The following is a 24,368-nucleotide window of genomic DNA, read 5'->3' on the forward strand; positions in this document are numbered from 1 at the left end:
CCAATGGGCGCGCTCCGCGCCCCGCCTGGGGGCTGCCGGGCGGGGCCCGGCCGTTGCCATGGCGACGGGGCCTGCAGCCGCCTCAGCCCCAGGGAATGCCGGGGGCCTCCCAGTGACCCCAGTGACCCCAGTGCCCCTGGTGTCCCCAGTGCTCCCAGTGCTCCCAGTGCCCACAGTACAGCCCCTGCTGCCAGCACAGTGCTGTCACCCCGTGACGTCATGGCACGGGGACATCAGGGCCCAGTGACATGGCACACGGTGACATCACGGTGACATCACGGCCTGGTGACATCACGACACAGCGACATGACACGGTTACTGGGTTACACCCAGTAACATCATGACACAGTGACGTCACAGCATGATGACATCATGGCACTGTGATGTCACGACACGGTGACATGATAGAGGGGCACGATGACATCACATCACGACAGTGACATCACGACACACGGTGACGTCACAGCACGGTGCCATCACTGACCCCAAATCAATGGGGGGGGACAGCAGAGGGGTGGGGACACGCTGGGGAGGGGGGAAAAAGGTTTGGGGGGGTCGTGGTGGGCCATGGGGGGGGGGACACGGTGGGACCGGTGGGGCACATGAGGGGGACATGGGGGCGTGGGGGGGTACAATAGGGTCAAAGGGGCAGCACAGAGCTGGGGGGGGCACAGTTGGGGGCTGGGGGGGACCGGCAGGGCCCTTGGGTGCTATCGGGGGGGAGCAGGGGAATAAAGGTGAGGGCCTGGAAAAACAAATCACTATTTTTATTTTCGCTTTTTTTAAAGTCAGAGAGTTTTTAAAAAAAAGTCTGGGCCTGCCGGGCCGGGCCAGCTGCAGCAGGCGGGGGGGGGGGGGGGGGGGGGCAGGAGGAGGAACAGGGGGGGGCCGCGGCACCAGGGACCCCGCACCCCAGTGGGGACCCCGGGGGGGGGGGGGGAAGAATTTGGGGAGGGGGGGGCGAGAGCCACCGGAGCCCCCAGGAGAGGTGAGACCCGGGGGGGGTGACACCCGGGGGGAGGCGGGGGGGGGACAAATGAGGGGTGAGGGTGACACCCGGAGAGGGGGGCGCAGGCTGGGGGGGGGGGGGGGGGGTCCAGGCAGTGCTGGGGGGGGGCAGCGGGGCCGGCGCCCGCCTGGCCGAGAGCGTGAGCACGAAGCGCGGGGACGTGAGACTGGGGGGGGGGGGACACAAACCAAAGTGGGGGGGGGATGGGGACGGGGACAGGGGGCTCCTCATGTCACACCGGGCGGGGGAGGGGCGGGGGGGCGCTTTGGAGCGCGGGAGGCGGCCGCGGGGGGGCTGCCGGTGGCCGCCGGCCCCCCCTGAGTCAGTGGCTGTCGTTCTTGATGACGATCTCCACGCCGTGCTGCCGCAGCTGCGTGCGCAGGATCAGGTTCTTGCTCTTCAGCTCCTCTACCTGCCGTGGAGGGGGGGGGCACAGGGATGAGGCAGGGTGCAGGGGACCCCCCCGGACCCCCCCCCGGTACCCACCTGCTGCCGCAAGACCTCGTTGTCCATCTGGAGCTGGTCGAGGCCCTGCAGCTCCTCGGACAGGCGGTGGTTGCTCTGCCGCAGCTCCTGGATGTAGTCGCAGGCCTTGGACAGGATCCCCCCTTTGCTCTGGGGGGGGGGGGGACACGAGGCGTCACGGGGGGACCCGAAAATCCCCTGGGAGGACACCGGGACCCCCCCAGGGGACACCGGGACCCGGTCCCAGCTCCCACCCCACAGCCAGGGCCCCCCAAGGGATGCGGGACCCCGATCCCTGCCCCGCTGCCCCCACCCCGCCATCCCTTTTGCACCCCCCCCGGCCCCTTTGTGCCCCCCCGGCCCCTTCGCGCCCCCCCCAGCCCCTTCGCGCCCCCCCCGGCCCCCTACCTGCCCCGACTTGGTGTTCTCCATGGAGCAGTCGGGGATGATTTTGGAGAGCTGCACGATCCAGTTGTTGATTTTGTCCCGGCGCCGGCGCTCCACTGCGAGGGGAGGGGGGGGCGTCAGAGCCCACCCCCACCCCGAGACCCCTCAGTGGGGGCAGCGCTGGGAACCCCCCACCCACAGCACAGACCCTGCCGGGGGTCTCCCTGCTCCCCTCCTGCCTCCCATGGGGTGCACAGGGGGGTGCTGACCCCAATTGTGGGGGGGACAGGGGCGGTGGGCAGGGTGGGTGCTGCCGGCCCCGGGGTGCTCCATGCTCTGCCCTCGGGGTCCAGCAGTTTTGGGGCCAAAACAGCCAAAAATCTCCGGTTTTGGCCACGGGTTGGGGTCCTGCCGGCTGCTCTGGACTGGAAGCAGAGCCCCAGGTGCCCCCCCAGCCCTGAGCTTAATCACCAGGCCCTGCCCCCCTCCACTAATTACAGCGCTCCCATCAGAGCTCTGCCCCTAACTGCCCTGAGGGTCCCAAGCCCCAGGGGGATGCCGCAGCCCCCCCCGGACCCCCCCGACCCCCCCCCAGCCCCCGGTACCTTCATTGTGCTGCGCCCGGCGCTTCTCGTCCCGGGTGGCCCGCGGCGCCTCTGCCTTCCTGGGGGGGGGGAGTGGAGGGGTCGGTGCTGGCAGGGGGGGGCCCTCACGTCGCTGCCGAGCCCCCCCCCCGCCGCCCGCCGGTACTCACGGGGAGTAGGGGTGGGCGCGGGGGGCGATGGAGCGCTGAGCCCCCCCCTGCAGCACCTCCTGCGGTGACATCATCACGAAGAATTGCCCTGAACGGCCCCAAACGAGAGACGGGGTCAGGCGGGGAGCGCGGGGAATCCCAAAAAGGGGCCGTGGCTGCGACACCCCCAGTGGGGGCTGGCAGCTGCCCCATCCCCATCCCTGTCCCCAACTTTGTCCCCACTGTCACCCGCATTCCCCATATTGTCCCCATTCTCCTCCCCATCTCCATCCCCATTTTCATCTTTGTCCCCATCCCTGTCCCCAACTTTGTCCCTGCTGCCACCCACATTCTCTGTATCATGCCCACCCTCCTCCCCACCTTCATCCCCATTTTCACCCTTATCCCCATCCCTACAGCCTCCTCAACTCTCACCCCATCCCTGTCCCCTGTCCCCATGCCTTGTCCCTGTCCCCATCCCTTATCCCCACCCCTTGTCCCCACTATCACCTGCAGCCCCCTACTGTCCCCACCCTCCTCCCCATTCTCACCCCCATCCCCATCCCTACAGCCACCTTCATTCTCCCCCCCTCCCTGCCCCCATCCCTTGTCCCCATCCCCATCCCTGTCCCTTGTCCCCTGTCCCATACCCGTGGGCGTGGGCTGCCCCAGCAGCGCCTCGGAGTTCTGCGTGGTGACGACCGCGGTGGCCGTGGTGCCGGCGCCGGCGGAGGTGCTGCTGTCGGCCACGGCGGCGGTGGGGAAGTAGGTGTAGTGGGTCTCGGTGGCCGCGGCCTCCGTCTCCACCGCATCCTCGCTGGTGAAGGCGCCCTGGATGACGGCCTGGGGGGGGGACACGGTGACAGCCGTGTCCCCGCGCAGCCCCCCGGGGTCGCCCCCGGCCCGGCCCCCGAGCGCGGCGCCCACCTGGGTCATGGACTGCGCCGCGGGGTAGCCGCTGATGGCGCTGGTGCCCTCGGTCTGCCCGTCCAGCTGCCCGTCCGCCACCTGGATCACCCGGTACATCACCTGCGGGGGGGGGACGGAGGGACGGGGTGGGGTGGGACAGGAGGGACAGGAGGGGATGGGATGGGATGGGATGGGACACATGGCACTGGCTCAGCCCCGCAGCCTGCCGGGGAGCAGCACCCAGGCACGCCGCTCCCCCCGCTCCCACCACCCCAAATCCAGCCCCTCTGCTCCCCGCTGTCCCAAAAAGGGGTCGCTGTGTGCCCCACACATCCCCATTTCCCCCAAATCCAGCCCCTCTCCTCCCAGCTGCCCCAAAAAGGGGTCACCATGTCCCCCCCATGTCCCCGTTTTCCCCCAAAACCCAACCCCTCTCCTCCCTGCTTCCCCACGGAGGAGACCCCACATGCCCACCACGTCCCTGCTTTTCCCCCAAAATCCAGCCCCTCTCCTCCCAGCTGCCCCATGGAGGAGACCCCATGTCCCCCTCATTTCCCCACTTTCCCCCAAAATCCAACCCCTCTCCCCCCAGCTGCCCCAAGGAGGGGTCACCATGTCCCCCCCATGACCCCATTTTCCCCCAAAACCCAACCCCTGTCCTCCCTGCCACCCCATGGGGAGACCCCACATCCCCGTTTTCCCCCAAAACCCAACACCTCTGCTCCCTGTTTCTGCATGGAGGGGACCCCACATGCCCCCCACGTCCCTACTTTTCCCCAAAATCCAGCCCCTCTCCCCCCAGCTGCCCCACAGAGGGGTCACCATGCCCCCCCCATGACCCCATTTCCCCCAAAACCCAACCCTTCTCCTCCCCACTTCCCCATGGGGAGACCCCACCCCCCCCCCACATCCCCGTTTCCCCCCAAACCCAACCCCTCTCCCCCCGGCTGCCCCACGGAGGGGTCCCGGTGCCCCCCCCTTTGCCCCCCCCTTTTGCCCCCCGTACCTGCGTGCCGCCGTTCTCTGTGCGGAACACATACTTGATGTTGGGGTCGGGGAAGGTGGCGGCCGACTGGATGCTGGCGATGGCCACGCTGGTGGGGTCCTCGCCCGTGGCCACTGCACCTTGGGGCGGGAAGGTGGCGGGGGGGGGGGCCATAGCGGGGCGGGGACCCCGCAGCCGGCCCCCGTCCCCCACCCCGGGACCCCTGCGCCCCCCCCTCAGACAGAGAAGCCCCCCCCACCCCCTCCTCACCTTCCTGGATTTGCACCGTGCCCTCTTCCGTCTCGGCTGCTTTCTGCTGCCTGCGGGGACAAGGGTGGCGTTTTGGGGTCACTGAGCCCCCCCCCACCCTGCCCCGATTTGGGATTTTACCCCCGGGGGGGGCGGCACTCACCCCTTCATCGCTCCGCTGCGCCGGGCATCAGAGGGCGGCGGCTGCTGGGGTGCGGCTCAGCGCCGGGGGGGTCAGCCTGGAACCGGGATGGGATGGGGACGGGGACAGGGGGACGGGGACAGGGGGACGGGGACAGGGGGACAAGGAAATGGGGACACGGGCATGGTGAGAAGGGAATGGGGATGGGGATGGGGACAGGAGGGAATGGGGGACATGGGGACAGGGGCATGGGGACAGGGGGATGGGGGACAGGGGGGTGACAGGCATGAGACAAGGGGATATGGGGATGGGGGACAGGGGGCAGGGGACATGGGGACACAGGACAAGGGAATTTGGGGACAAAGACGGGCACAGGAGAAGGGGATGTGGGGATAGGGGCACGTTGGGACACAGGGATGGGGACAGGGGGATGGGGGGGGACACAGGACAAGGGGACATGGCAATGGGGGATATGGGGACACAGATATATGGGGACACGGAGAGGGGACGTGGGGCAGGGGATGGGGACACGGGGACACAGGGAGGGGGGGACACAGGACAGGGGCCGTGGGGACACAGCCCCAGAGCCCCCCCCGACACATCCAAACCTCCCGTCCCCATCCCCGTCCCCCCCCCCATCACGGCCACCAACCCCCCCCCCCCCCACCAGGGAGGTGACAGGGCCAGCTCCAGCCTGGGGACAGCCCAGGGGGGTTGGGGGGGGGGCAGAAGCCCCCCAAAAACAGCCCCAGGTCCCCTCCGCCCCCCCCCCAGTGTCACCTCCCCCCCCCCCCGTGTCACCTCCCGGGGGTGTCCCCGGGGGCGGCTCCATTTTGGGGTGGCCCCGTTTCACATCCCGGGGCTGTCACCAGGGGGGGTGGTGGCAGCGCCCCCCCCCCCGCCGTGTGTCCCCTCCCTTCTCCCCCCCCTCCCTCGGGTTTTGGGGTGACTTCGGGGCCAAGGCCACAAGAGGGGGGGGGGTACCCCAAAAATGGGCCCTTTGGGACCGATCGGCTGCGACCCCCCCAAAGCAAAGGGACCCCCCCGGGACTCCATGGGGGGGGTGACAAATTTGGGGGGGGTGACAAGTTTTGGGGGGAGGGGTGACAATTTTGGGGGGTGACAGGATTGGGCGGGGGTGACAGCTTGGGGGGGGCGGTGACAGGATGGGGGGGCGACAAATTGGGGAGGGCGGTGACAATTTGGGGGAGGAGGGGGGGGCAAGGGGTACCGGGGGGGGGGCACAGGGCGGGGGGGGGGCACGGGGCTGTCAGGGGGCGCCGTGACAGGCCCGGAGGGGGCACCGGGGGGCACCGGGGGGGGGCCTGGCCGGGGGGGGGGACACAGGGGGTGACAACCGGGGGGGGGCAGCGGGGGGGGGGCACCGGGACCGGGCGGGGAACGGGAACGGGAGGGAGGGGGGGGGAGAAGGGGAGCGGGGGGGGGGGGGCGGAGGCGGCCCGGGGGGGGCCGGGGGCGGCCCGGGGGGGGGCAGGGCGGCGGGGGGGGGCGGCCCCGGGGCCGGGGGGCGGGGGGGGGCGGCGGCGGGGCCCGGCGGGGCCCGGGGCTTACCCTGAGCGCGCTCGGCCCCTTGTCTCGCCATGGAGCCCCGCACATGCGCACGGCGCCGCCCCGCCGCCATGGCGGAACCGGGCGGAAGCGCGCCCCGCCCCGCCCCCGCCGCCATCTTGGGCCGGGGACGCCGCCGCCGTCTCTGTGCCGCCGCCGCCGCCATCTTGGAGCCGGGCAAAGCCTCCCCGCCCCCTCCCCCCGCCGCCATCTCAGGGCGCGCCCGGCGCCATCTTAGCCGGCGAAGCGCGGCGCTCCCCCCCACACACACACACTCCCCCCGCCGCCATCTTGGCTGAGGGCGGCGCCATCTTGGAAGCGGGCAGCGCCCCCCCAGCCTCTCCCGGAGCGCCCCCCCACAATCCAACCCCTCTGCCAACCGCGGCGCCCCCCCCCGGCTCCCCCACCCCGCTCCCCACCGCGATATCACCTCATACCCCCCCCAAACCCCCCCTCCATGAAGCCACCCCGGTGGCCGCCATGTTGTACCACAGGACACGAAGCCATCACGAAGCCCTGAGCCTTTATTCACGGCAGCTCGCCCCCCACCCCCCCCCCCGTTATCCCCCCCCCGCTCCCCGGTTCCCGTCAGCGCTCTCCCGCCGCCCCCTCGGCGCCCAGCGGCCTCCTCGCGGTGCCCCGGGCCTCCCCGGCCTCCTCCTGCGCCGGGCCCGTGCGGCCGCGCTGAGGGGGGCCCTGGGGGGCGGCCACGCAGCTGAGGGGCCGCAGCAGGCGGGGGCGCAGCGGGGCCCGCTGGAACGGCAGCGCCTTGGTGGCCCCGGGCGCCTGCTCCTCGCCGCCGTACGTCTGCATCCTCCGCACCGGCTGCCGCTCGCCCGCGGCACCGGCGGCACCGTCCAAGGAGACGCTGCCCCCCTCCCGCCACCCCGCCCGCCGCCCCGCCGCCCCCTCCCCAACGGGGCTCCCGGGAGCCGTCCCGGTTTTTGGGGGGGGGCTCGCGGCGTCGGCGCCCTCGGCCGGGAGGGTCCTGGGCCGCAGGGCCGGGGGGACGATGGCGAACTGCGGCTTGGGCGGCACCACGGGCACGGAGCGGGCCTGCTGCACCCGCACCAGGCGGGCGGCCAGGCGCACCGGGGCGCTGCCGTCGCGGCGCAGCACGGCCCCGCCGGGGGTGGGGGGCTCGGGGGCGAGATGGGCCCCGCCAGCGGCCCCCGGCTGCGGGGTGAGGGCCATGGGGGGACCCGAGCCCTCCTCGGGGCTGGATCCCGGTGGGGGCAGAGCCTCCGAGGGAGCCTCGGGGATCGGGGGCTCGGCGGGCTGTGGGGGGGGCTCCTCAGCTGGGGGGGGCGCGCGGGACCCCTGCCCCGGCTGCTCCGGTGCGGGGGGCTCAGCGCCGGCCCCGTCCTCCTCCACTTCCCCGTCTGGGGCACCGGGAGCCGGCTCCGCTCCTGCCTCAGCCCCCGGCCCCGTTTGGGGGCTTGGCTCAGTTCTCCCCAGGCTGCAGCCACCACCGGGGGTCCCCTCCCCGCTGCCCCCCCCCTGCTCCTCTTCTTCCTCCGGGGGCCATCCTGACGCCCCCCCCTCCTCCGCATCCCCGGGGGGGGCTCCTCCGTGCTCCCCAGCACCCGGAGCCTCTTCCCCCGCCGGCGATGGGGACGTGTCCCGCGGCACCGGGGGGCTCGGCGGCCCCCACACCGTGCCCGTGCCCACCCCCCCAGGCTCGGCGGGGGGCTCGGCCGCCAGCGGGCTGAGCTCGTCGTGGGCGCTGAGGAACATGTCGTCCGAGTCGCTGTCCCCCGCCGCGTCCTCGGGCTCGGAGCCGCTGGGCGCCATGTAGAACAGCTCCTCGTCCATGCACTCCTCGATGGACAGGTAACTGCCCGGCTGCTCCGCGGGGGGCTCCCCGGGCTGGGGGGGACGGGGGGGACGGGGGGTGATGGCCGTGCCCGAGACCCCCAGCGAGGTGAGGCACGGCCCCCAGAGCCAGCCTGCCACCGCCCTGCCCTCCCCAGCACCGTCCTGTCCCCTCTTGTCCCTATCCTCACACCCTCCAGCACCATCCCATCCCCTTGTCACCATCCTGTCCCCTCTTGTCCCTATCCTGTCCCGTCTTGTCCCTATCCCCGTGCCCTCCAGCACCAATCCCATCCCATTGTCACCACCCTTGTGCCCTCCAGCACCGTCCTATCCCATTGTCACCATCCCAATGCCCTCCAGCACCATCCTGTCCCCTTGTCCCTATCCCCGTGCCTTTCAGCACCGTCCTATCCCATTGCCACCACCCCTGTGCCCCCCAGCACCATCCCATCCCATTGTCACCACCCCTGTGCCCTCCAGCACCATCCCGTCTCCTCCATTTTCCCCTCCCTCGCCCCCCAAGCCCCCCTCGCGGTGCCGCCGTCCCCGGCTCACGTTCATGAAGCCGCCCTCCATGCCCTCCTCGAGGGCCAGGAACCCGTCGCCGTCCTCGAGGCTGCTGCCCCCGGGTGGCACCCGTCCCGCCGCATCCCCGTCCCCGTCCCCGTGCTCCAGCCCCGCGTCCTGGCTGTCCAGGAAGGCGAAGGAGTCGCGCAGCTCCAGCGACAGCCGCGTCTCCTCCGCCGCCTTCGCCTCCCCTGGAAGACACCCTGAGGGTCAGGGGGGGTTACCCAAACCCCCCCCCCCCCCGGTGTCACCGGGTCTGTCCCATCCCCAAATATCTCACCCGTGGGGATTTCGGGGGCTGCGGGCTCCCCGGCGCTGCGGTGGGCGGTCGGCGGGGGGCTGGCGGAGCCCAGCGCCGGGCACGGCTGCCCCCGCGTCAGGCGGGAGAGGTTGGAGGTGATGTGGAAGGGGACGGTGACGGAGAAGGGCCCGGAGATGTGCACCCCCCCGCACTTCTCGGCGCGGCTGCGGGTGGCCGCGGGCGAGCGGCCCCCCCCGGCCCCCAGCAGCGCCGCCCGGCCCGGTTTGGGGGTGCTGGGCTCCGACCTGGCTCCGCTCTCGCCCTCCGTTTCGGGGCCCCCCCGCAGCTCCTCCTGCGCCTTCGGCTTCTCCTCGGGGCTCTCCTGCAGCGCGGGGAAGGGCTCTGCCGGCCCCGGCGAGGGGCAGGTGTCGAAGCTCTCCCTGCGCTGCGGCGGCTGCTTCACCGAGCACGTGGTGCTGAGCCGGGGGTCCTCTGCTCCCGGCGGGGGGCTGGAGTCAGGGCCAGGCTCCCCCGGCCCCGGGGCTCCCCAAAACAGGGGCTGGTGCCGAGCCAGAGGACGGGGGCCACGGCCCTCGGCTCGTCCATCACTGCCCCGTTGCCCCCTGATCGTTCTGTCCCCATCCTCGTCCCCTCCATCCCCATCCTTGTCCCCTGCCCAGCACCGTCCCTGCCCCTCTGTCCCCATCCTCATCAGCTCCATCCCCATTTTTCTTCTCCACCACAACAATCCCCATCTTGTCCGTCCCATCCCTGTCTTGTTCATCCCATCCCTCCCCTCTCCATCCCCATCCTGCCCTCTCCATCCCCATCTCTCCCCTCTCCGTCCCCCCCTTGCCCCATTTTCTCCCCCCTTGCCCCATTTTTGCCCCCCCAGCCCCATTTTCTCCCCTTTTCTCCCCCCCAGCCCCCTCCGCGTGGCCGTGGCAGGGCAGCGGGACGGGGACAGCGGTGTCACCGTGTCCTGGCGGCACCGCGGCACCTCCCTTACCCTCTCCACCGAAGGGCACGGAGCTGAGCGAGTCCATGCTCTTGGCCGGCCGCAAGCTCAGCTTCCCGCACTTGTCCTCTGGGGAGGGAGGAAAGAAAAAGGGGCTGGGGACACCGGGGGGGACACGGGGGGGGGGATGGGACAACACCAGGGCGGGCGCCCCAACCTTTCTCCTCCGTCTTCACCAGCTTGCGCTTGGCCTCGTGGCTGGAGCGGCCCAGGTTGAAGATGGATTTCCACTTCTTGGCCTTGAGGGAGCCCTTCCTCCTGCGGGGCAGCGGCGTCAGCGTGCACACTCGTGCACACTCATTGTGCACGCTCATTGTGCACACTCATTGTGCACGCTCACTGTGCACGCTCGAGCTCGCTGCATGCCCACGGCCACCAGTTTAGGGGCTCACACTTGTGCAGGGGTCACCCAGCGGTGCCCACGGGGACCCCGGTGGCCGCAGGGACCCCTCCAGCTCCTACCTGTGCTCGCCGAGCTCGATGATGGTGTGGTAGGGCCGGATCGGGGGGGGGCCATCGCCCTGGCTGAGCACGGCCGGGACGTGGTAGGGGGCCTGCCCGTCCCCGGGGAGCAGCCGGGAGCGCCGCGCCGCCTCGCCGCCTGCCGCACCGGGTGATGGGGGGGGTCAGGGCATCCCCCTGTCACCCCCCCCTCTGTCCCCGCATCCCCCCCCCAGCCCCGTGGGGACGTACCGCAGAGGGGGGCGTCCCCGAAGAGCTGCTCCACGTGGGTGAGGATGAACTCCACCACGATGGACTGGACGCGCACCTCCATGAAGGCGGCCGTGCCGTTGAAGCCGGTGGCCTCGATGTCCTTCGACCTGCCACGGGGACGGGGTCCAGCTCCCTGCCCTGCTCCCCCCCCCCCAACAGCTCCGCACCCCAAAAATCCGGGGCCGTTCCCTCTCCCCCCCCCCCCGGCTCACCGCAGGAGGTTGGGGGCCCAGACGATGGCGAGGTTCCTGGCGTGCATGTTGGTCTGGCTGCTGTAGGATGCCATGTGCAGGAGGTGCCTCATCAGGAACTCCAGGGTCCTGCGGGGTGTGGGGACACCTTAGGGCTGGCGGTGACATTTTGGGGACACGGGGACAGGGGTTGGCCCCCCCCCAGTACCTATAGTGGGGCGCCGGCAGCTCCTTCAGCACCTCCTTGATCTTCACCAGGCGCGCCTCCTCCATCTGGATGGCCACCGCGTCCTGCGGGGGGCACGGGGACGGCGTCACGGAGGGGGTCACCTCCCGGGGAACCCCTCCTGGGGACCCCCAACCCTCCTGGGAACCCCCCCCCCCCGGGGCCGGGGGCAGCGGGACGCACGGCGAATTTGTCGTAGAGCTGGTAGGTGAGCAGCGGGTTGGGCAGCTCGCGGAAATACGCCTTGCAGAGCGAGCTGACGCAGTGGATGTCCTGCAGGTAGACGTCCCGCTGCAGGTCGGGGCAGCGCTCGCTGTCGAACTCTTGCCTGCCCGTGGGGGGGACACGGATCGTCGGGGACGGGCGGTGATGGGGACGGGGACGTGGCTGACCCCAGCCCCGCGCCCTGCACAGCGTCCCGGGGGAGTGCTCGGGGACACGGGGACGTGGATGCAGGGATGGGGGGATGACAGGGGGATGCCAGGAATAGAGGGACACAGGGATTTGGGGACAATGGGGGTGCCAGAAGTACAGGGACATGGGGATTTGGGGACAGGTGGATGCAGAGGGTACAGGGACGTGGGGATTTGGGGACACTGGGGATGCCAAGAATACAGGAACATAGGGATTTGGGGACAATGGGGGGTGCCAGGAGTACAGGGATGCAGGGATTTGGGGACAGGACAATGCAGAGGACACAGAGATGTGGGGATTTGAGGACAATGGGGGTGGCAGAAGTACAGGGACACTGGGATTTGGGGATAACGGGGGTGCCAGGAATAGAGGGACATGGGGATTTGGGGACAGGGGGATTTGGGGACAATGGGGGTGCCAGAAGTACAGGGACACGGGGATTTGGGGACCCCTGGGGACATGGAGATGTTGGAGACGCTGGAAACACCCAGGCTAGAGGGACACCAGGGATGTGGGGGATGCTGGGGAAACTGGGGGCACTGGGGATGCTGGCAGTGCTGGGGAGCCTTGGGGGTGCAGGGGACACGGGGACGCTGGGGGCACCCAGGGGTGCCCCCCCCAGGGGGTTGTGGAAGGACAAAACACCCCGGTGATGGGGAGGGGAAATAGGGGAGGGCAGAGCTGAGGGAAGGGAGGAGAGGGGAAAACTGACCCCAGTTCTCCCCCCAGCCCCATCTCCACCCCACCCCCATTCCCCTCCCTCCTGGTCCCAGACCCCTCTCCCTCCCCAGATCCATCCCCTCAGCTCCCATCCCCATCCCGCTCCCTCCCAGCCCCATTTCCATCCCATCCCCACCTCCCGCCCTCCGCTCTCCTCCTGGTCCCCATCTCCACCCCATATCCCCTTCCCAGCCCCTTCCCCTGCCCCCCAGCCCCTCCCTACCCCTCCCCAGCCCCTCCCCAGCCCCCTGCCCCGCTCACCGCAGCCGCTGGATGTTGGAGGAGACGCCCGACAGGCGGTAGATGCCGTCCACCACCCCGTGCTGCTCCACGAACTCGGTGCAGCTCCTCAGCACCTGGGGCACTGCGGGACGGGCACCCCCGGGCCCGGCATCAGCCCCCCACGGAGCCCCCCCAGACCCCTCCCAAGGCCCCGGGCCCTGTCCCCAGCGAGCGCAGGGGGTGGCAGGAGGGAGCGGGTCCCCTCCGCGGCGGTGTCCCCACGGTGCCACCGCTCCCCATGTCCAGATTGGGACCACCAGGACCTGGGGACGAGGCCGCCGAGCCCCTGGGCCTCACCCCCTCCAAACCAGGGGGCGCAGCGGGGAGCTGAGATTGGATCGGGCAACGCCGGCCCTGGGGGAACCCCGAAATCTCAGGGGGGGCCCTGTGCGGGATGCGCCCCAGCTCCGCCGCTTGCTCAAGCCCCGGTGATGCAACCGCATGGCGAGCGTCACCGCCGTCCCCTCCCCGCTTCCGCTGGGGGGCACGGGGACGGGGCTGGGGGGCGACCCCCGGGGACGGGCGAGATGGAGGGGGAGCGGGGGGGCCCTGAGGAGGACCCCCCCCAGCGCAGGACCCCCGCTCCCCACGCTTACCATCCTGCCCCGACTGCTGGAGATGCTCGAGGAGGTCGCAGCCGAAAACCCGCTCCTTGGCGCCGCCCTTGCGCCTCGCCTTCTGCCGGGCCTTGAGCGCCAGCGACATGGGGGCGGCGGGGACCCCCCCGGCGGGGTCAGATCCTGCCCATGGCGGGGCCCAGCCCCAGGAGGAGCCCCGAGCGGGGAGCGGGGCGCCCAAAGCCCCAGCGCGGCCGGGGGCAGGCGGCAGCGGGCGGAAGCGGCCCCGGGGAGGAAGTGCCGCGGCCCCGGGGCCCTGACGCAGCCTCGAGGGCCCGGGGCGCCCCGCTGGCGGGGGCAGGAAGGCGGCGGCCGCCTTCGAGGCCGCTTCCTGCTCCTCGGCGCGTCGAAACCGCAGGGCAGGGCGCGGGCCGCGCGTTTCCGCGCTCTCCCGGGGGCGCTGGCGCAGCCGCCCTCGCGCGGGGCCGTGCGCGTGGCCCTTGCGCGGCTCACGGCAGCGGGTGGCCGTGCACACTCGGGCGGCCTCGCACACGGGGCTGAGCACTAGGGCAGCCGCACCGGGCCTCGTGCATCCTCGCACACGCTCATGCATGCTCTGCAGGCTCACGCACGCTTGTGCAGGCTCACACATGCTCGTGCACTCGTGCACGCTTGCTCACAGGCGGTCCTGTGCACTTACCCATGCTCACACACAACTCATGCGTCCTTGTTGTGCTCTGCATGCTTGCACACACTCGTGCAGTTCTGCACACCTCTGCGCACCCCCTTGCATTCATCCGCACACCCGTGCACGGTTCTGCACGCTCGGGCACGTGCTCGCACCAACGTCCCCCAGTTGGGTGCAGACCGTGCCCGTGTGCGGCCCCAGAGGCTCTTGCACACTCGTGCACAAGCAGCGGCACACCCGGGTGTTGCACGCGGACCCAGCCAAGAGCAGAGGCAGGCAAGGCTCGGTCCCAGGGTCCCGCGCGGGATTTATTTACAAAACCAGCAGTGCAGATACGAAAGGGCGACGGGGACCCCCGTCCTGTACAGGTATGTACACGCTGGGGCTCTATGTACAGCGGGACCCCCGGCCGAGCGGCCCCATGGGGACCCCCGCCGCCAGCCCCGGGCTCGGGGGGGCCCCTCGGCAGGGTCTGGGGGTGCGGGGTGGGACGGGCGAGCCCCGGTTCGGGGGGTTGGGGTGGGAGGGGGACGGGGGGGGGACGTGTCTGTGCCATGGGGGGAAGGGGACAGCCGGGATCGGGGAGGGGACACAAGCGTCCCAAGTGCCACCGGCGAACCGCATCCCGAGCGGGGACCCCCGGGGGTCCCCCAGAGCTGCGCGCGGAAAGGAGCCGACCCAGAGTCCGAAGGGATGTTCGGGGGGGGGGGGGGAGGTCTGAGCCCCGCCGGGGCTCCTGCCCATCCGTCTGTCCGTGGGGTCCCGCGTCCCCATGTCCCCGCGCCCGCGGGTGCCCGGCGGCTCCGGCGCCCGTGGGTCCTGGGCGCTGCGGTCACCTCCCTTCTGTCCTGCTGCTGCTGTCCCCAAGCGGGGCGCAGCGTGTCCCCAAACCTCGTGCCAGCAGCAAGGGGGGCGGGGGCCGGAGCCCCCTCCTGGGGCGCAGTGCATGTCCCGGGCACGGGGCGAGCAGCAAGGGCGGCGTTTGGGGACCGAGCCCCGAGCCGGCCGGCGGGCGGGTGGCGGCGGAGCAGGGGAAGCCGCAGAGGGGACGGGGGTCCCGTGTGCGTCCCCCCCCCCGGCCCCGCCACCCGGCCCGGCCCCTGCCGCCGCCGCCGCGCTCACACCAGGTGCCCGCGACCGTTGATGTAGATGCCGTTGGTGGTGGGCTTGGCCTGCAGCATGCCGTTCTCCTGCACGAAGTGGGTCATGGCCTGCTTGATGGGGTTGTCCCCGCTGTCCTCCTCCTCCTCCTTCGGCTCCTTGCCCTCCGGGGCGGGCAGCAGCGGGGCCGCCGGCACCTCCGTCTGCGTCTCGATCTCCCGCACCGTGGAGAGCGTCGAGTAGCTGCGGCCCTCGGCCTCCTCGCTCTGCGGGGACACGGGTCGGGGTGAGGGGACACGGGGCAGGGTGGGGGGTCCCACTGCCACCCGCCCCCGGGGATGTGGCCCCTGTCCCAGGGGCAGTGACGGGGCTGGGGTGCTGCTGTGCCCGGGGATGGGGACGTTGGGGACGGGGACTGCAAGGTGCGTGCAGTGAAGGGTCTGTGTGCACGGACGGGAACACACATGCAAAAGGGGGGGGCGTGAGTGAAAGTGGGGTGCACGCACAGATGGAGGGGTGTGCGCTGAGGGGGGGCATGCACATGTCCAAGGGGATTTGCGCCCATGAAAGGGGGCTGCACACGAGGAGGGGGCTGCACACACACACAGGGGAGGACACGCTCCTGCAGCCCTGTGCAGGCGCTGCCCGCCATGCCCCCCCCACCCTGAGCCCCCTGACACCCCCCGGGTGCTCACCATGGCAGAGCAGATGCTGGTGCCCCTCAGGCTGTCCCCCCGCAGGCTGTCCCCCCGCAGGCTGCCCTGCCGGCTCTCGGCACGCAGCTGCAGCGTCTCCTCCAGCTGCAGCGCCACGTGAGGACCCCCGGGGATGGCACGGGAGCCCCCTCGGCCCCCCAGTGCCCATCCAGCACCACCAACCACCACCGCAACACCCAGACCCCCAGACCCCCAATACCCAGCCCCACGGGCACCCAAAACCACCCAGCACCCCAAGGGCACCCCACGCACCCAAACACCCAGACCCCCACGTACCCCAATACCCCACGGGCACCCAAAAGCCCCCAACACCCCATGGGCACCCCAATACCTGGCCCCATGGGCACCCAACCACCCCGCACCCCCAGCACCCCAATGCCCCACGTCCCACCATACAGCCCCACGAGCACCCCAGTGCGCACCCCAGCACCCGGCACCCTCTGTACCCCAAGACTCCCTCCCTAGGACCCCCCACCTCCCACCCCAGGCCCCCCCATGCCCACCGTGCCCCCCCGTGCCCACCTGGGTGCGCGTGTCGGTGCTGTGGCTGGAGTGCAGGCGCCGGATGGAGTTTTCTCTGGTGAGCGTCAGCTCCTCCTCACTGCGGGCACAGCGCGACGGCAACTCACCGGGGGTCCCACCGGGCCCCACGGGGTCCCACTGGGTCCCAGCACCCCCCCATCCCACCCCCCTGTGCCCCTCGGCCCGGCTCTTACTACTTCTCCGAGATGCGCTTGGTCTTGCGCTTGTGGTAGAGGGTCATGACGACGACGACGACGACGAGGACGCAGAGCAGCACGGCGGCGATGACGCCCACCACCACCACCGAGGCAGAGACCAGGTCCACCTTGCGCACCTCGTTCTCTATGGGGGGGGTCAGGGGGGTGGGCGCGGCGAGGAGGGGGCGAGAAGATGATGGGGGGGGTGAGAACGTGGCAAGGACAGACGGACGGACGGGGTGAGGGGTGGAGGGATGAAGCACGTGGGTGGATGGATGAACGCATGGACGGAAGGACAAGTTCGTGGCTGGGGTTTTGGGTGGCTGGATGAGCGCATGGGTGGGGGGTGGAGGGACGGATGAGTGCATGGCTGGAGGGGTGAGCGCACGGAGGGATGGAGGGAGGGACGGATGAGTGCACGGAGGGATGAGTGCATGGAGAGGTGAGCGCATAGAGGGATGAGTGCACGGAGGGATGAGTGCATGGAGAGGTGAGCGCATGGAGGGATGAGTGCATGGCTGGAGGGGTGAGCGCACGGAGAGGTGAGCGCATGGAGGGAGGGCCGGGCAGGTGAGTAGGCAGCTGAGCAGGAAAATGGGCGGAAGGATGAGCAGGCACTGGGAGGATGAGTGGACGGACGGGACGATGAGCAGCAGGGCGGAGCAGGCACGGGGAGAGGGCTGGGTCAGCGGAGGGACAGGAGCGGGTGCACGGGTGGAGGGTGAACACGGGGGTGGGTGGGGGACGCGGAGGGACGTGGATGGGCAGAGAGAGATGACAGGGATGGATGGACGGAGGGATGGACAAATGGATAGAAGAACAAGCAGAGGATGAAAAGAGTGAAGTGGCGTGGAGTTAACGGGTGGGCGGACAGACAGAAGGACAGATAAGTCCGGAGACAGAAGGATGTGGGGGGGGGGCAGGATGGATGGACGTATGGACAGATGGACAAATTGGAGAACGGGCGGAAAGGAGCAGCTGGGGGTGGACAGACGGAGGGATGGGGAGAGAGAGGGCAGGGAGGAGCAGAGGGACAGACAGCCGGGCTGACAGCCTGGGAAGGGACACGGCAGCAAGGCTGGACCGACAGACAGACAGACAGAAGCACCGGCACCCCCACACCACAGCACCCCCCCAATCCCCCGCCACCGGCACCCCCGGTCCCCCCGAGCCGCCCACCTGCCGCCCTGCCCTTGACGCTGACGTTGGCCCGCGCCTCCTTGGTGGCCACGCGGTTGGCCACGCGGCACACGTAGTCCCCGGCGTCGGCGGCGGCGAGGGGCCGCTGGAAGACCAGGGTGTCCCCCTTCACCCGCACGCCGGCGGGCAGCGGGGCGTTGAGCCTGCGGGGGCACGGTGAGCGTCGGCGTGCCCGGGCGGGCGCCGCGGCGCTGCCGGCATCAAAGCCCGGCGCCGTTCCCACGGGTGCGCGGTGCTGACGCCCAGCCCCGGCCGGCGCGGGGCCTGCCCGGGCACGGCCAGACCTGCAGCGCCCGCCGCCGAGCGGGGCAGCGGCACCGGCACGCCCGGGCGGGACACGGCGGGACGGGCACGGGCAGGGACACGGGCAGGGGGACGCGGAGGGGACACGGGCACAGCTGGGATGGGGCTGGGGGCACGGCGGGGACACGGGGACAGACAAAAGGGGACACAGCAGGGACTCAGGCAGGGGACATGGCAGGGACGGGACACAGCAGGGATGGGGGCACGGCAGGGTTATGGGGACAGACAAAAGGGGACACGGCAGGGACATGGGGACAGAGCAGGGGGACATGGCAGGGACAGGGGAAATGGCAGGGACAAAGAGGGGACCCAGCAGGGACCCAGGCACAGCAGTGACAGGGGACAGGGAACACTGCGGGGACAAAGGCAGGGGGACGCAGCAGGGTCATGGGCAGAGATGGGGGGACACAGGCATGGAACGGAGCAGGGACAAGGACGTGGGTGGGGGGACACGGGCACAGACGGGAACACAGCAGGGACACGGACACGGGTGCACAGCCACGGGCAGGGGACACGGCAGGGACACAGCCACACACAAGGACAGGGACATGCACATGGGCCACCAGCAGGGGACACAGCAGGGCCACCGACCCCCAGGGGGGACACGGCGGGGACGAGGCTGGGCGCAGGGGCCAGGCGATGGCCTCACCGTGTCCAGTTGTAGGTGGGGGGCGGGTTGCCGTCCCCCAGGCAGGTCAGCGTGGCCCCCTCCATGCCCTCCGCCCACTCCTCCGAGTGCCCCAGCACCGAGGCGTCCGACAGGTCTGGGGGACACCGAGGGGACAGTGAGGGGACAGGCGGGGACGAGGCGGTGACACCCCTCCCTGCCCCGTCACCCCAGGGCCCCCCAAGTCCCCAGTGCACCCCCTCTCCTATGTGTCCCCTGTGCCCATCACATCCCCGAGGTCCCCAAAGCCCCCCCATGCCCCCAACGCCCCCATCCTCCATGTCCCCAAAGCCTTTCAGGCTCCCTGTGTCCCGCTGCCCCCCCTGCTCCCCACCCACCCCAGTTTCTGTGTCCTTTGTGTCCCCAACACCCGTAACCCCCCCATGCCCCTCCGTGTCCCCTGTCCCTCCGTGTCCCCCACGTTCTCCATCTCCCCCAGCACCCTCCATGTCCTTGCTATCCCGTGTCCCCCACGCCCTCAAGTCCCCCCAATGTCCCTCGATGCCCCCCATGTCCCCAGTGTCCCCCCATGCCCCTTGCTGTCCCTGGTGTCCCCATGCCCTCAATGCCTCCCACATCCCTCAATGCCCTCAGTGTCCCCCAGCACCTCCCATGCCCTCAATGCCATCCACGTCCCCAGTGCCACCCCATGGTCCCCGTGTCCCCAACGCCCCCCCCGGTCCCCGTGCCGCACAGGCGACGCTGAGCTGGTGCGTGATCCTCTTCTCGTGGCGCAGCCCGGGGTGTGCCACCACGCAGGTGAGGCTCTTGCCGTTCATGCTGCGCCCGGGCACCAGGAAGAACTCGCTGGTGACGGAGGCGGAGCGGGAGTGCACGGAGCGGCGCGTGGTGTTGGTGCCCCGCACCTCCGTCTCCCAGCGCACCGAGGGCACGGGGCTGCCCTCCGCCGTGCACGAGGCCGCCAGCGTCTGGCCCTGGCCCTCCTCCAGCGGCGGCCCCGGGTTCAGGATGGGCAGCGGCGGCACTGCGGGCGGCGGCGTCAGACCGAAGAGCCCCAAGCCCAGGGCCTGCGGCTGGCCCCAGCACCACTCGCCCAGCACCCGCGGCTTGCCCCCCCTGCCCATGGCACGCTGCCCTCCCCTCCATGCCCACCACCCCATAGCCATTGCCCTCTGCCCTTCACCCCTTGTCCCATTGTCCCATGCCCATCACCTTGTACCCGTCAACCCCATGCCCATCAGCCACTGTCCCGTGCCTGTCACCTCATCACCCCACGCCTGTCACCCCCATCATTCCCCATCTGTCACCCCATACCCATTGTCTTGTGGCCCCCTGCCCATCACCCCATGCCCATTGTCCCATGCCAACCACCCCATTGTCCCATGCCCATCACCCCATTCCCACCATCCCATTGCCCCGTGCCCACCATCCCATGCTCATCATCCCATTGCCTCATGGCCCCATGCCCATTACCCCATCACCCTATACCCATTGCCCCATCACCCCATGTCTCTGTGCCCACCATCCCCATCACCCCATGCGTACAACCCCATGGCCCCATCCCCATCACCCCATGCCCACCACCCCATTGTCCTGCGCCCATTGCCCCATCCCCATCCCCATCACCCCACGCCCTCCACCCGCCACCAGGCACTCACCGAGCACCTTGAGGGTGAGGCGCCCCTCGAAGCTGCCCATGGGGAAGGTGATGAGGTGACACTCGTAGTCGCCCTCGTCCCCTTGCACGGCGTTGCGCAGGACGATGGCGCCGTCCTCCAGCGCGCCAGGCGCCCGCCGCAGCACTCGGCCCGCGTAGGCGTCCTGCACGTGCTCGCCGTGCTGCCGGTTGAGCACGGCCACCTCGGCGCTGTGCCCCGCTGGGCCCCGCTTCAGCCACGTCACCTGCACCACCTGCTCGCCCTCCTGCGCCCGGTACCGGCACGGCAGCACCACGTCCTGGCCCAGCACCGCCGTCACGCTGCGCTCCACCTCCACCACCCCCGACCGGCAACCTGCGGGCACCCAAGGGTGGCACCGGCGCCTCGGGACTCGCCACGGGGCGCCGGTGTGACACGGCGTTGCACGCTCACCAGCGCTCAGGTGCACTCGCGCAGGCAGGCGTGCTTGCACGCGCTTGTGCACGCTCTTATCTGCTTGAGTGTACATGGGCACGCTTGTGTTTGCACTCGCACTCGGGCACACTTGTCTATGTTTGTGCAACAGTTGGGGTAGCTCGGACACGCAGGCTTGGGCACACCTATACGTGCTCCAGTGCGTTTGTGCACGCTCAGGCACACTTGTGCACACTTCCACACGCTCAGACATGCACCTGCATATGCTTGGACACACTCACAAATGCTCAAGCACGCCTGGGCACGGCTGCACGCTCCAAGATGCTTGAATGCACTCACACACACTCAGGCACACGTGCACGCACATACAGGCTTGGGTGTGCTCACAAACACTCAGGCACACTTGGGTGTGCTCTCAGGTGCTGGGTGCACTCACACACACTTGGGCACGTGCATGTGCTCACGCCTACTGCCAGCTTCCACACGCTCATGTGTGTGCACTCACACGCATCCACGCGTGCTTCAGCATGTTTATGCACGCTTGTGCACATTTGTGCGTGCTCAGGCATGGCAGGGCACGCTCGTGCATGCTTTGGCGTGCTTGCACGTGCTCGGACACACCGATGCACTCTCAAGTACACTTGTGTACACTCACATGCTTGGGCACGCTCATGCACATTTGGATGTGCTCATGCTTGCTTCCACATGCTGGGGCACACTCACACATGCTTAGGCGTGCTTGCACATGCACAGAGGTGCTGGCGCACACTCAGACACACTTGTACATGCTTTATAAACATTTGCACACCCTTGTGCACACTTGGACACACTCAGGTGTCACTGGCATGCTCACACACTTAGGAGTGCTTGTGCAAGCTTCCGTGCGCTCACAGCTGCTCACCACGTGTGCACACCCTTGTGCACGGCAGCACCCACTGGGGCACGTTCCTGCACGCTTGCACGCGCTCACACACACTCACGCACACGGGGGCACACTCAGACACACTCACACCCACTCAGACACAGCCACGCACGGCTGCACACACCCTCACACGGGGACACACTCATCTCGGGCACGTCGGCCGTGCTCGTGCCCCCTTTGGCACACCCGCGGGCCCCCTCCCGGCCCTTGCACGCGCCGGGGCACACTCGCAGCTCGCCCTCCGCGGCGTTCCCATGCGCGGGGCCCACCCAGCGCTCGGCGGGGCGGGCGCGCGGGCGGGCGGCGTGGCGGGGAGCGGCCGTGCCTGCGAGGCCAGCCCAACCGGCCCGCGCACATGCCGGGCGCTGCCGCGGCTTGCGGAGCCTCCCGCCCCCGGCACCGGCACCAGCACCGGCACCGCGGGGGCTCCCGCCGCCGCCCCCCGCCGAGCCCCCCACGGCTTTTAATTAAACCGGCCTTAATTGCCACCCCCCCCCCCACCACCACCACCTCGCACCACCCTCGATTAGTCGACGTATTAATTAACTAATTGCCGGGCTCTTCGTCACCGCCGCGCTGCCCCGGTCGCTGGATCCCGGCCCTCTCGCCACCCCCCCGGCGGCGCTCGACGCCCGCTGCCTCGGTTTCCCCCGGTGCTGCGGCCAAGCCCCCGCGCAAGCCGGGGGGCTCCTGGGGGATCCACGGCGGGGTCCCAGCGGCGGCGGGGGGTGGCGGCGGCGCTGGCAGCGGGCCCCCGCCGCGGGGCGTCCCCACCCAACGGGGCCGAGCGCGTGGGAACGGGGCCGGGAACCGGCTCAACCGGCTCCCGCGGGGTCACCGCCTCGGCGCCGCGGCAGGATGCGGCCCCGGGCCTGCCGGCACGGCTGGGGGGTCCCGGGGGGGGGGCACACGCGTGTGCAAGGCCGGCCGCGCCTTCGCATCCAGGGCTGCGCTCGGGACGGGCTCCCCTGTGCGTGTGGCACCCGCACCCGCGTGGGGTCGTGCCCCCTGCACGTCCGTGCGGCCCCGCTGGGGACATGCCACACACGTGTGCCCCCCCCAGCTGATGAGCACACACGCGTGTGAGCACGCACGGGGGGGCTCCCAGCACAGTGAGCACGCACACGTGTGTCCCGTCCCCCCCCCTGCTCACACCTGCACACACTGCACACCTCGGGGCTGGCCCCACTCTGTGCCACCCCCCCCATCACGGAATCCCCCCCCGAGCCGAGCCCTGGGTTGGGGAGGGGGCTGGGGGGGGCTCAGCACCCATCATGGTGACGGTGACGCCCCCCCAGCAGCACCCAGCCCGTTCCCACGGGGGCTGCACGAGTGGGGAAACTGAGGCACGGCAGGTGGGGGTGGGGGGCAGGGCATCGTGCCCCCCCCCAGCAGCACCCGTGGGTGCAGCGCCCACCTCGAGGGGCTGAGCCCGGTGTCCCCGTCCCCTCCCCAGCACCCCCAGTGCCCCCCCCACGTGTGAACAATGGGAGACAATGGGGGGGACCCTGGGGGTGTGCACTGTGTCCTCCCCCCCCCCTCCATGTCCCTTCCCAGACAGCCCTGGGGTGTCCCCAGAGGGGACGGCCCCGTTCCCACGGTGGCCTCAGACCGGTTAGCCCTGTCCCCCCCCCAGCATTGTGTCCCCCCCTCACGTCCCCCCTCGCTCCCCCCCGTCCCCACCGCACCCCCACGCCCCCAGCCCTGCCCCCCCCGGCCCTGATGTCCCCAAAGGGATCAGCCCCGTCCCCACCGTGTCCCCCCCCACGATCCTGTCCCCCCACAACCTGCCACGTCCCCGTCCCCTCTGTCCCCCCCAGCCCCGCCACGGTCGGTTTTTTTTTTTGGGGGGGAGACGGGACACCGGAGCGGCAGCCGGGGCCACCCGGGGCACACCCACGGCGCTGACACACGCACGGACACGCGGGCGTGAACACACCGGGACGGGGGCACCGGGACACGCACGGGGACACCCGGGGCACACACACCGGGACCGGGGGCACCGGGACGGGCACCGGGGGCACGGCCGCAGGTGCACGGAGCCGCAGGTGCACACGCGAGCGCACCCACGTAGGCACCCTCGTGTGCCCCCACTCACGGGCACGCACACGCGTGTGTCCCCCCCCCCCCTCCCCACTCCGCTCCGCCCCCAGCCCCGGGGGTACCGGTGCCCCCGGCCCCAGCCCCGGCCCGCCCCCCCCCCCCTCTCCCGGAGCAACCGGTGCTGCCGGTGCCGCTCCCGGTGCCGCTCCCCGCCCGCAGGGGCTCGGTCCCGCGGAACGGCCCCGCTGCCCCCGGTCCGGTCCCGGTGCCCCCGGTGCCGGTCCCGTCCCTTACCGGTGGCGGCGAGGAGGAGGAGGAGGAGGAGGAGTTGAACGGGCGTCCCGGGCCGCATCCCGCGGGGGGCCATGCGGACACCTGCGGGCTCACGGCGCTGCTCGGCTCCCGGCCAGCACCATCCGGGCCGAACCGGGCCGAACCGAGCGGAACGGGGCCGAACCGGACCGGACCGGACCGGACGGGGCCGGGCCGGACCCAACCGGGCTGCACCGGGCCGAACCGGGCGGCTCCGGGCCGTGCGCGGCGGTGGGGCCGGGGCCGGTGCTGAGCTCGGAGCCGGGACGGGGCGGGGCGGGGCCGCCGGGGCGGGGCGGGGCCGGGAGGGGCGGGGCCTGAGGGGGCGGGGGCCCCGGGCGGGGCCGGGCGGGGCGGACCGGTCCGGCAGGTCGGGGCAGGGGCGGGGCCGAGGGCGCGGTCTTAAAGGGGCAACACAGCCCGGCGGGGGGTGTGGGGCCCACCGGCAGAGCCCCCGCCCGCCCCGGC

The 24,368-nt window shown here is 71.0% G+C and overlaps 3 protein-coding genes across 5 annotated transcripts; all 3 read right to left on the reverse strand.

Moving 5' to 3' along the window:
* Window positions 1-1,062: 1,062 nt before the first annotated feature.
* Window positions 1,063-6,524, reverse strand: USF1 (upstream transcription factor 1). Of its 2 annotated transcripts, none has more exons than XM_082780924.1 (11): window positions 6,452-6,524; window positions 4,901-4,976; window positions 4,759-4,808; window positions 4,510-4,622; window positions 3,522-3,623; window positions 3,245-3,437; window positions 2,616-2,703; window positions 2,467-2,525; window positions 1,883-1,977; window positions 1,496-1,624; window positions 1,063-1,421 (listed from the first exon to the last, which is right to left on the reverse strand). In XM_082780924.1, the coding sequence occupies exons 2-11, from the start codon at window positions 4,906-4,908 to the stop codon at window positions 1,332-1,334; spliced, it is 927 nt and encodes a 308-aa protein (XP_082637050.1). In that variant the 5' UTR covers window positions 4,909-4,976; window positions 6,452-6,524; the 3' UTR covers window positions 1,063-1,331. The 2 variants fall into 2 exon arrangements, with proteins under 2 accessions (XP_082637050.1, XP_082637049.1); XM_082780923.1 differs by having other exon boundaries at window positions 4,510-4,628.
* Window positions 6,525-7,031: 507 nt separating this feature from the next.
* On the reverse strand, window positions 7,032-13,700 carry ARHGAP30 (Rho GTPase activating protein 30). The gene is made up of 12 exons (XM_082780874.1): window positions 13,236-13,700; window positions 12,619-12,721; window positions 11,407-11,551; window positions 11,206-11,288; window positions 11,019-11,126; window positions 10,786-10,913; window positions 10,555-10,693; window positions 10,250-10,350; window positions 10,084-10,161; window positions 9,114-9,566; window positions 8,822-9,024; window positions 7,032-8,317 (listed from the first exon to the last, which is right to left on the reverse strand). The coding sequence occupies exons 1-12, from the start codon at window positions 13,342-13,344 to the stop codon at window positions 7,037-7,039; spliced, it is 2,931 nt and encodes a 976-aa protein (XP_082637000.1). The 5' UTR covers window positions 13,345-13,700; the 3' UTR covers window positions 7,032-7,036.
* A 506-nt stretch (window positions 13,701-14,206) lies between these two features.
* On the reverse strand, window positions 14,207-24,138 carry NECTIN4 (nectin cell adhesion molecule 4). Of its 2 annotated transcripts, XM_082780892.1 has the most exons (9): window positions 23,883-24,138; window positions 20,210-20,563; window positions 19,285-19,575; window positions 18,573-18,687; window positions 17,600-17,763; window positions 16,418-16,565; window positions 16,224-16,302; window positions 15,681-15,785; window positions 14,207-15,251 (listed from the first exon to the last, which is right to left on the reverse strand). In XM_082780892.1, the coding sequence occupies exons 1-9, from the start codon at window positions 23,953-23,955 to the stop codon at window positions 15,003-15,005; spliced, it is 1,578 nt and encodes a 525-aa protein (XP_082637018.1). In that variant the 5' UTR covers window positions 23,956-24,138; the 3' UTR covers window positions 14,207-15,002. The 2 variants fall into 2 exon arrangements, with proteins under 2 accessions (XP_082637018.1, XP_082637019.1); XM_082780893.1 differs by lacking the exon at window positions 19,285-19,575.
* Between the last annotated feature and the right edge of the window lie 230 nt (window positions 24,139-24,368).

The sequence above is a fragment of the Aythya marila genome (genome assembly GCF_965140915.1).
Source record: "Aythya marila genome assembly, chromosome: 29".
Taxonomy (NCBI): Eukaryota; Metazoa; Chordata; class Aves; order Anseriformes; family Anatidae; genus Aythya; species Aythya marila.

Coding starts and splice junctions, on each gene's coding strand:
- NECTIN4 (XM_082780892.1), bottom strand. CDS start 23,955: ATGGCCCCCCGCGGGATGCGGCCCGGGACGCCCGTTCAACTCCTCCTC. Junction 19,576..20,209: donor CCTCACCCTCAAGGTGCTCG/GTGAGTGCCTGG, acceptor CGCCGCCCGCAG/TGCCGCCGCTGCCCATCCTG. Junction 16,566..17,599: donor CGTCAAGGGCAGGGCGGCAG/GTGGGCGGCTCG, acceptor CCCCCCCCATAG/AGAACGAGGTGCGCAAGGTG.
- ARHGAP30 (XM_082780874.1), bottom strand. CDS start 13,344: ATGTCGCTGGCGCTCAAGGCCCGGCAGAAGGCGAGGCGCAAGGGCGGC. Junction 10,162..10,249: donor GGTGAAGACGGAGGAGAAAG/GTTGGGGCGCCC, acceptor CTCCCTCCCCAG/AGGACAAGTGCGGGAAGCTG. Junction 8,318..8,821: donor TGGAGGGCGGCTTCATGAAC/GTGAGCCGGGGA, acceptor CGTCCCCCCCAG/CCCGGGGAGCCCCCCGCGGA.
- USF1 (XM_082780923.1), bottom strand. Junction 3,624..4,509: donor CAGAGAACGGCGGCACGCAG/GTACGGGGGGCA, acceptor CCCCCCCCGCAG/GTGATGTACCGGGTGATCCA. Junction 1,422..1,495: donor ACGAGGTCTTGCGGCAGCAG/GTGGGTACCGGG, acceptor CCTCCACGGCAG/GTAGAGGAGCTGAAGAGCAA.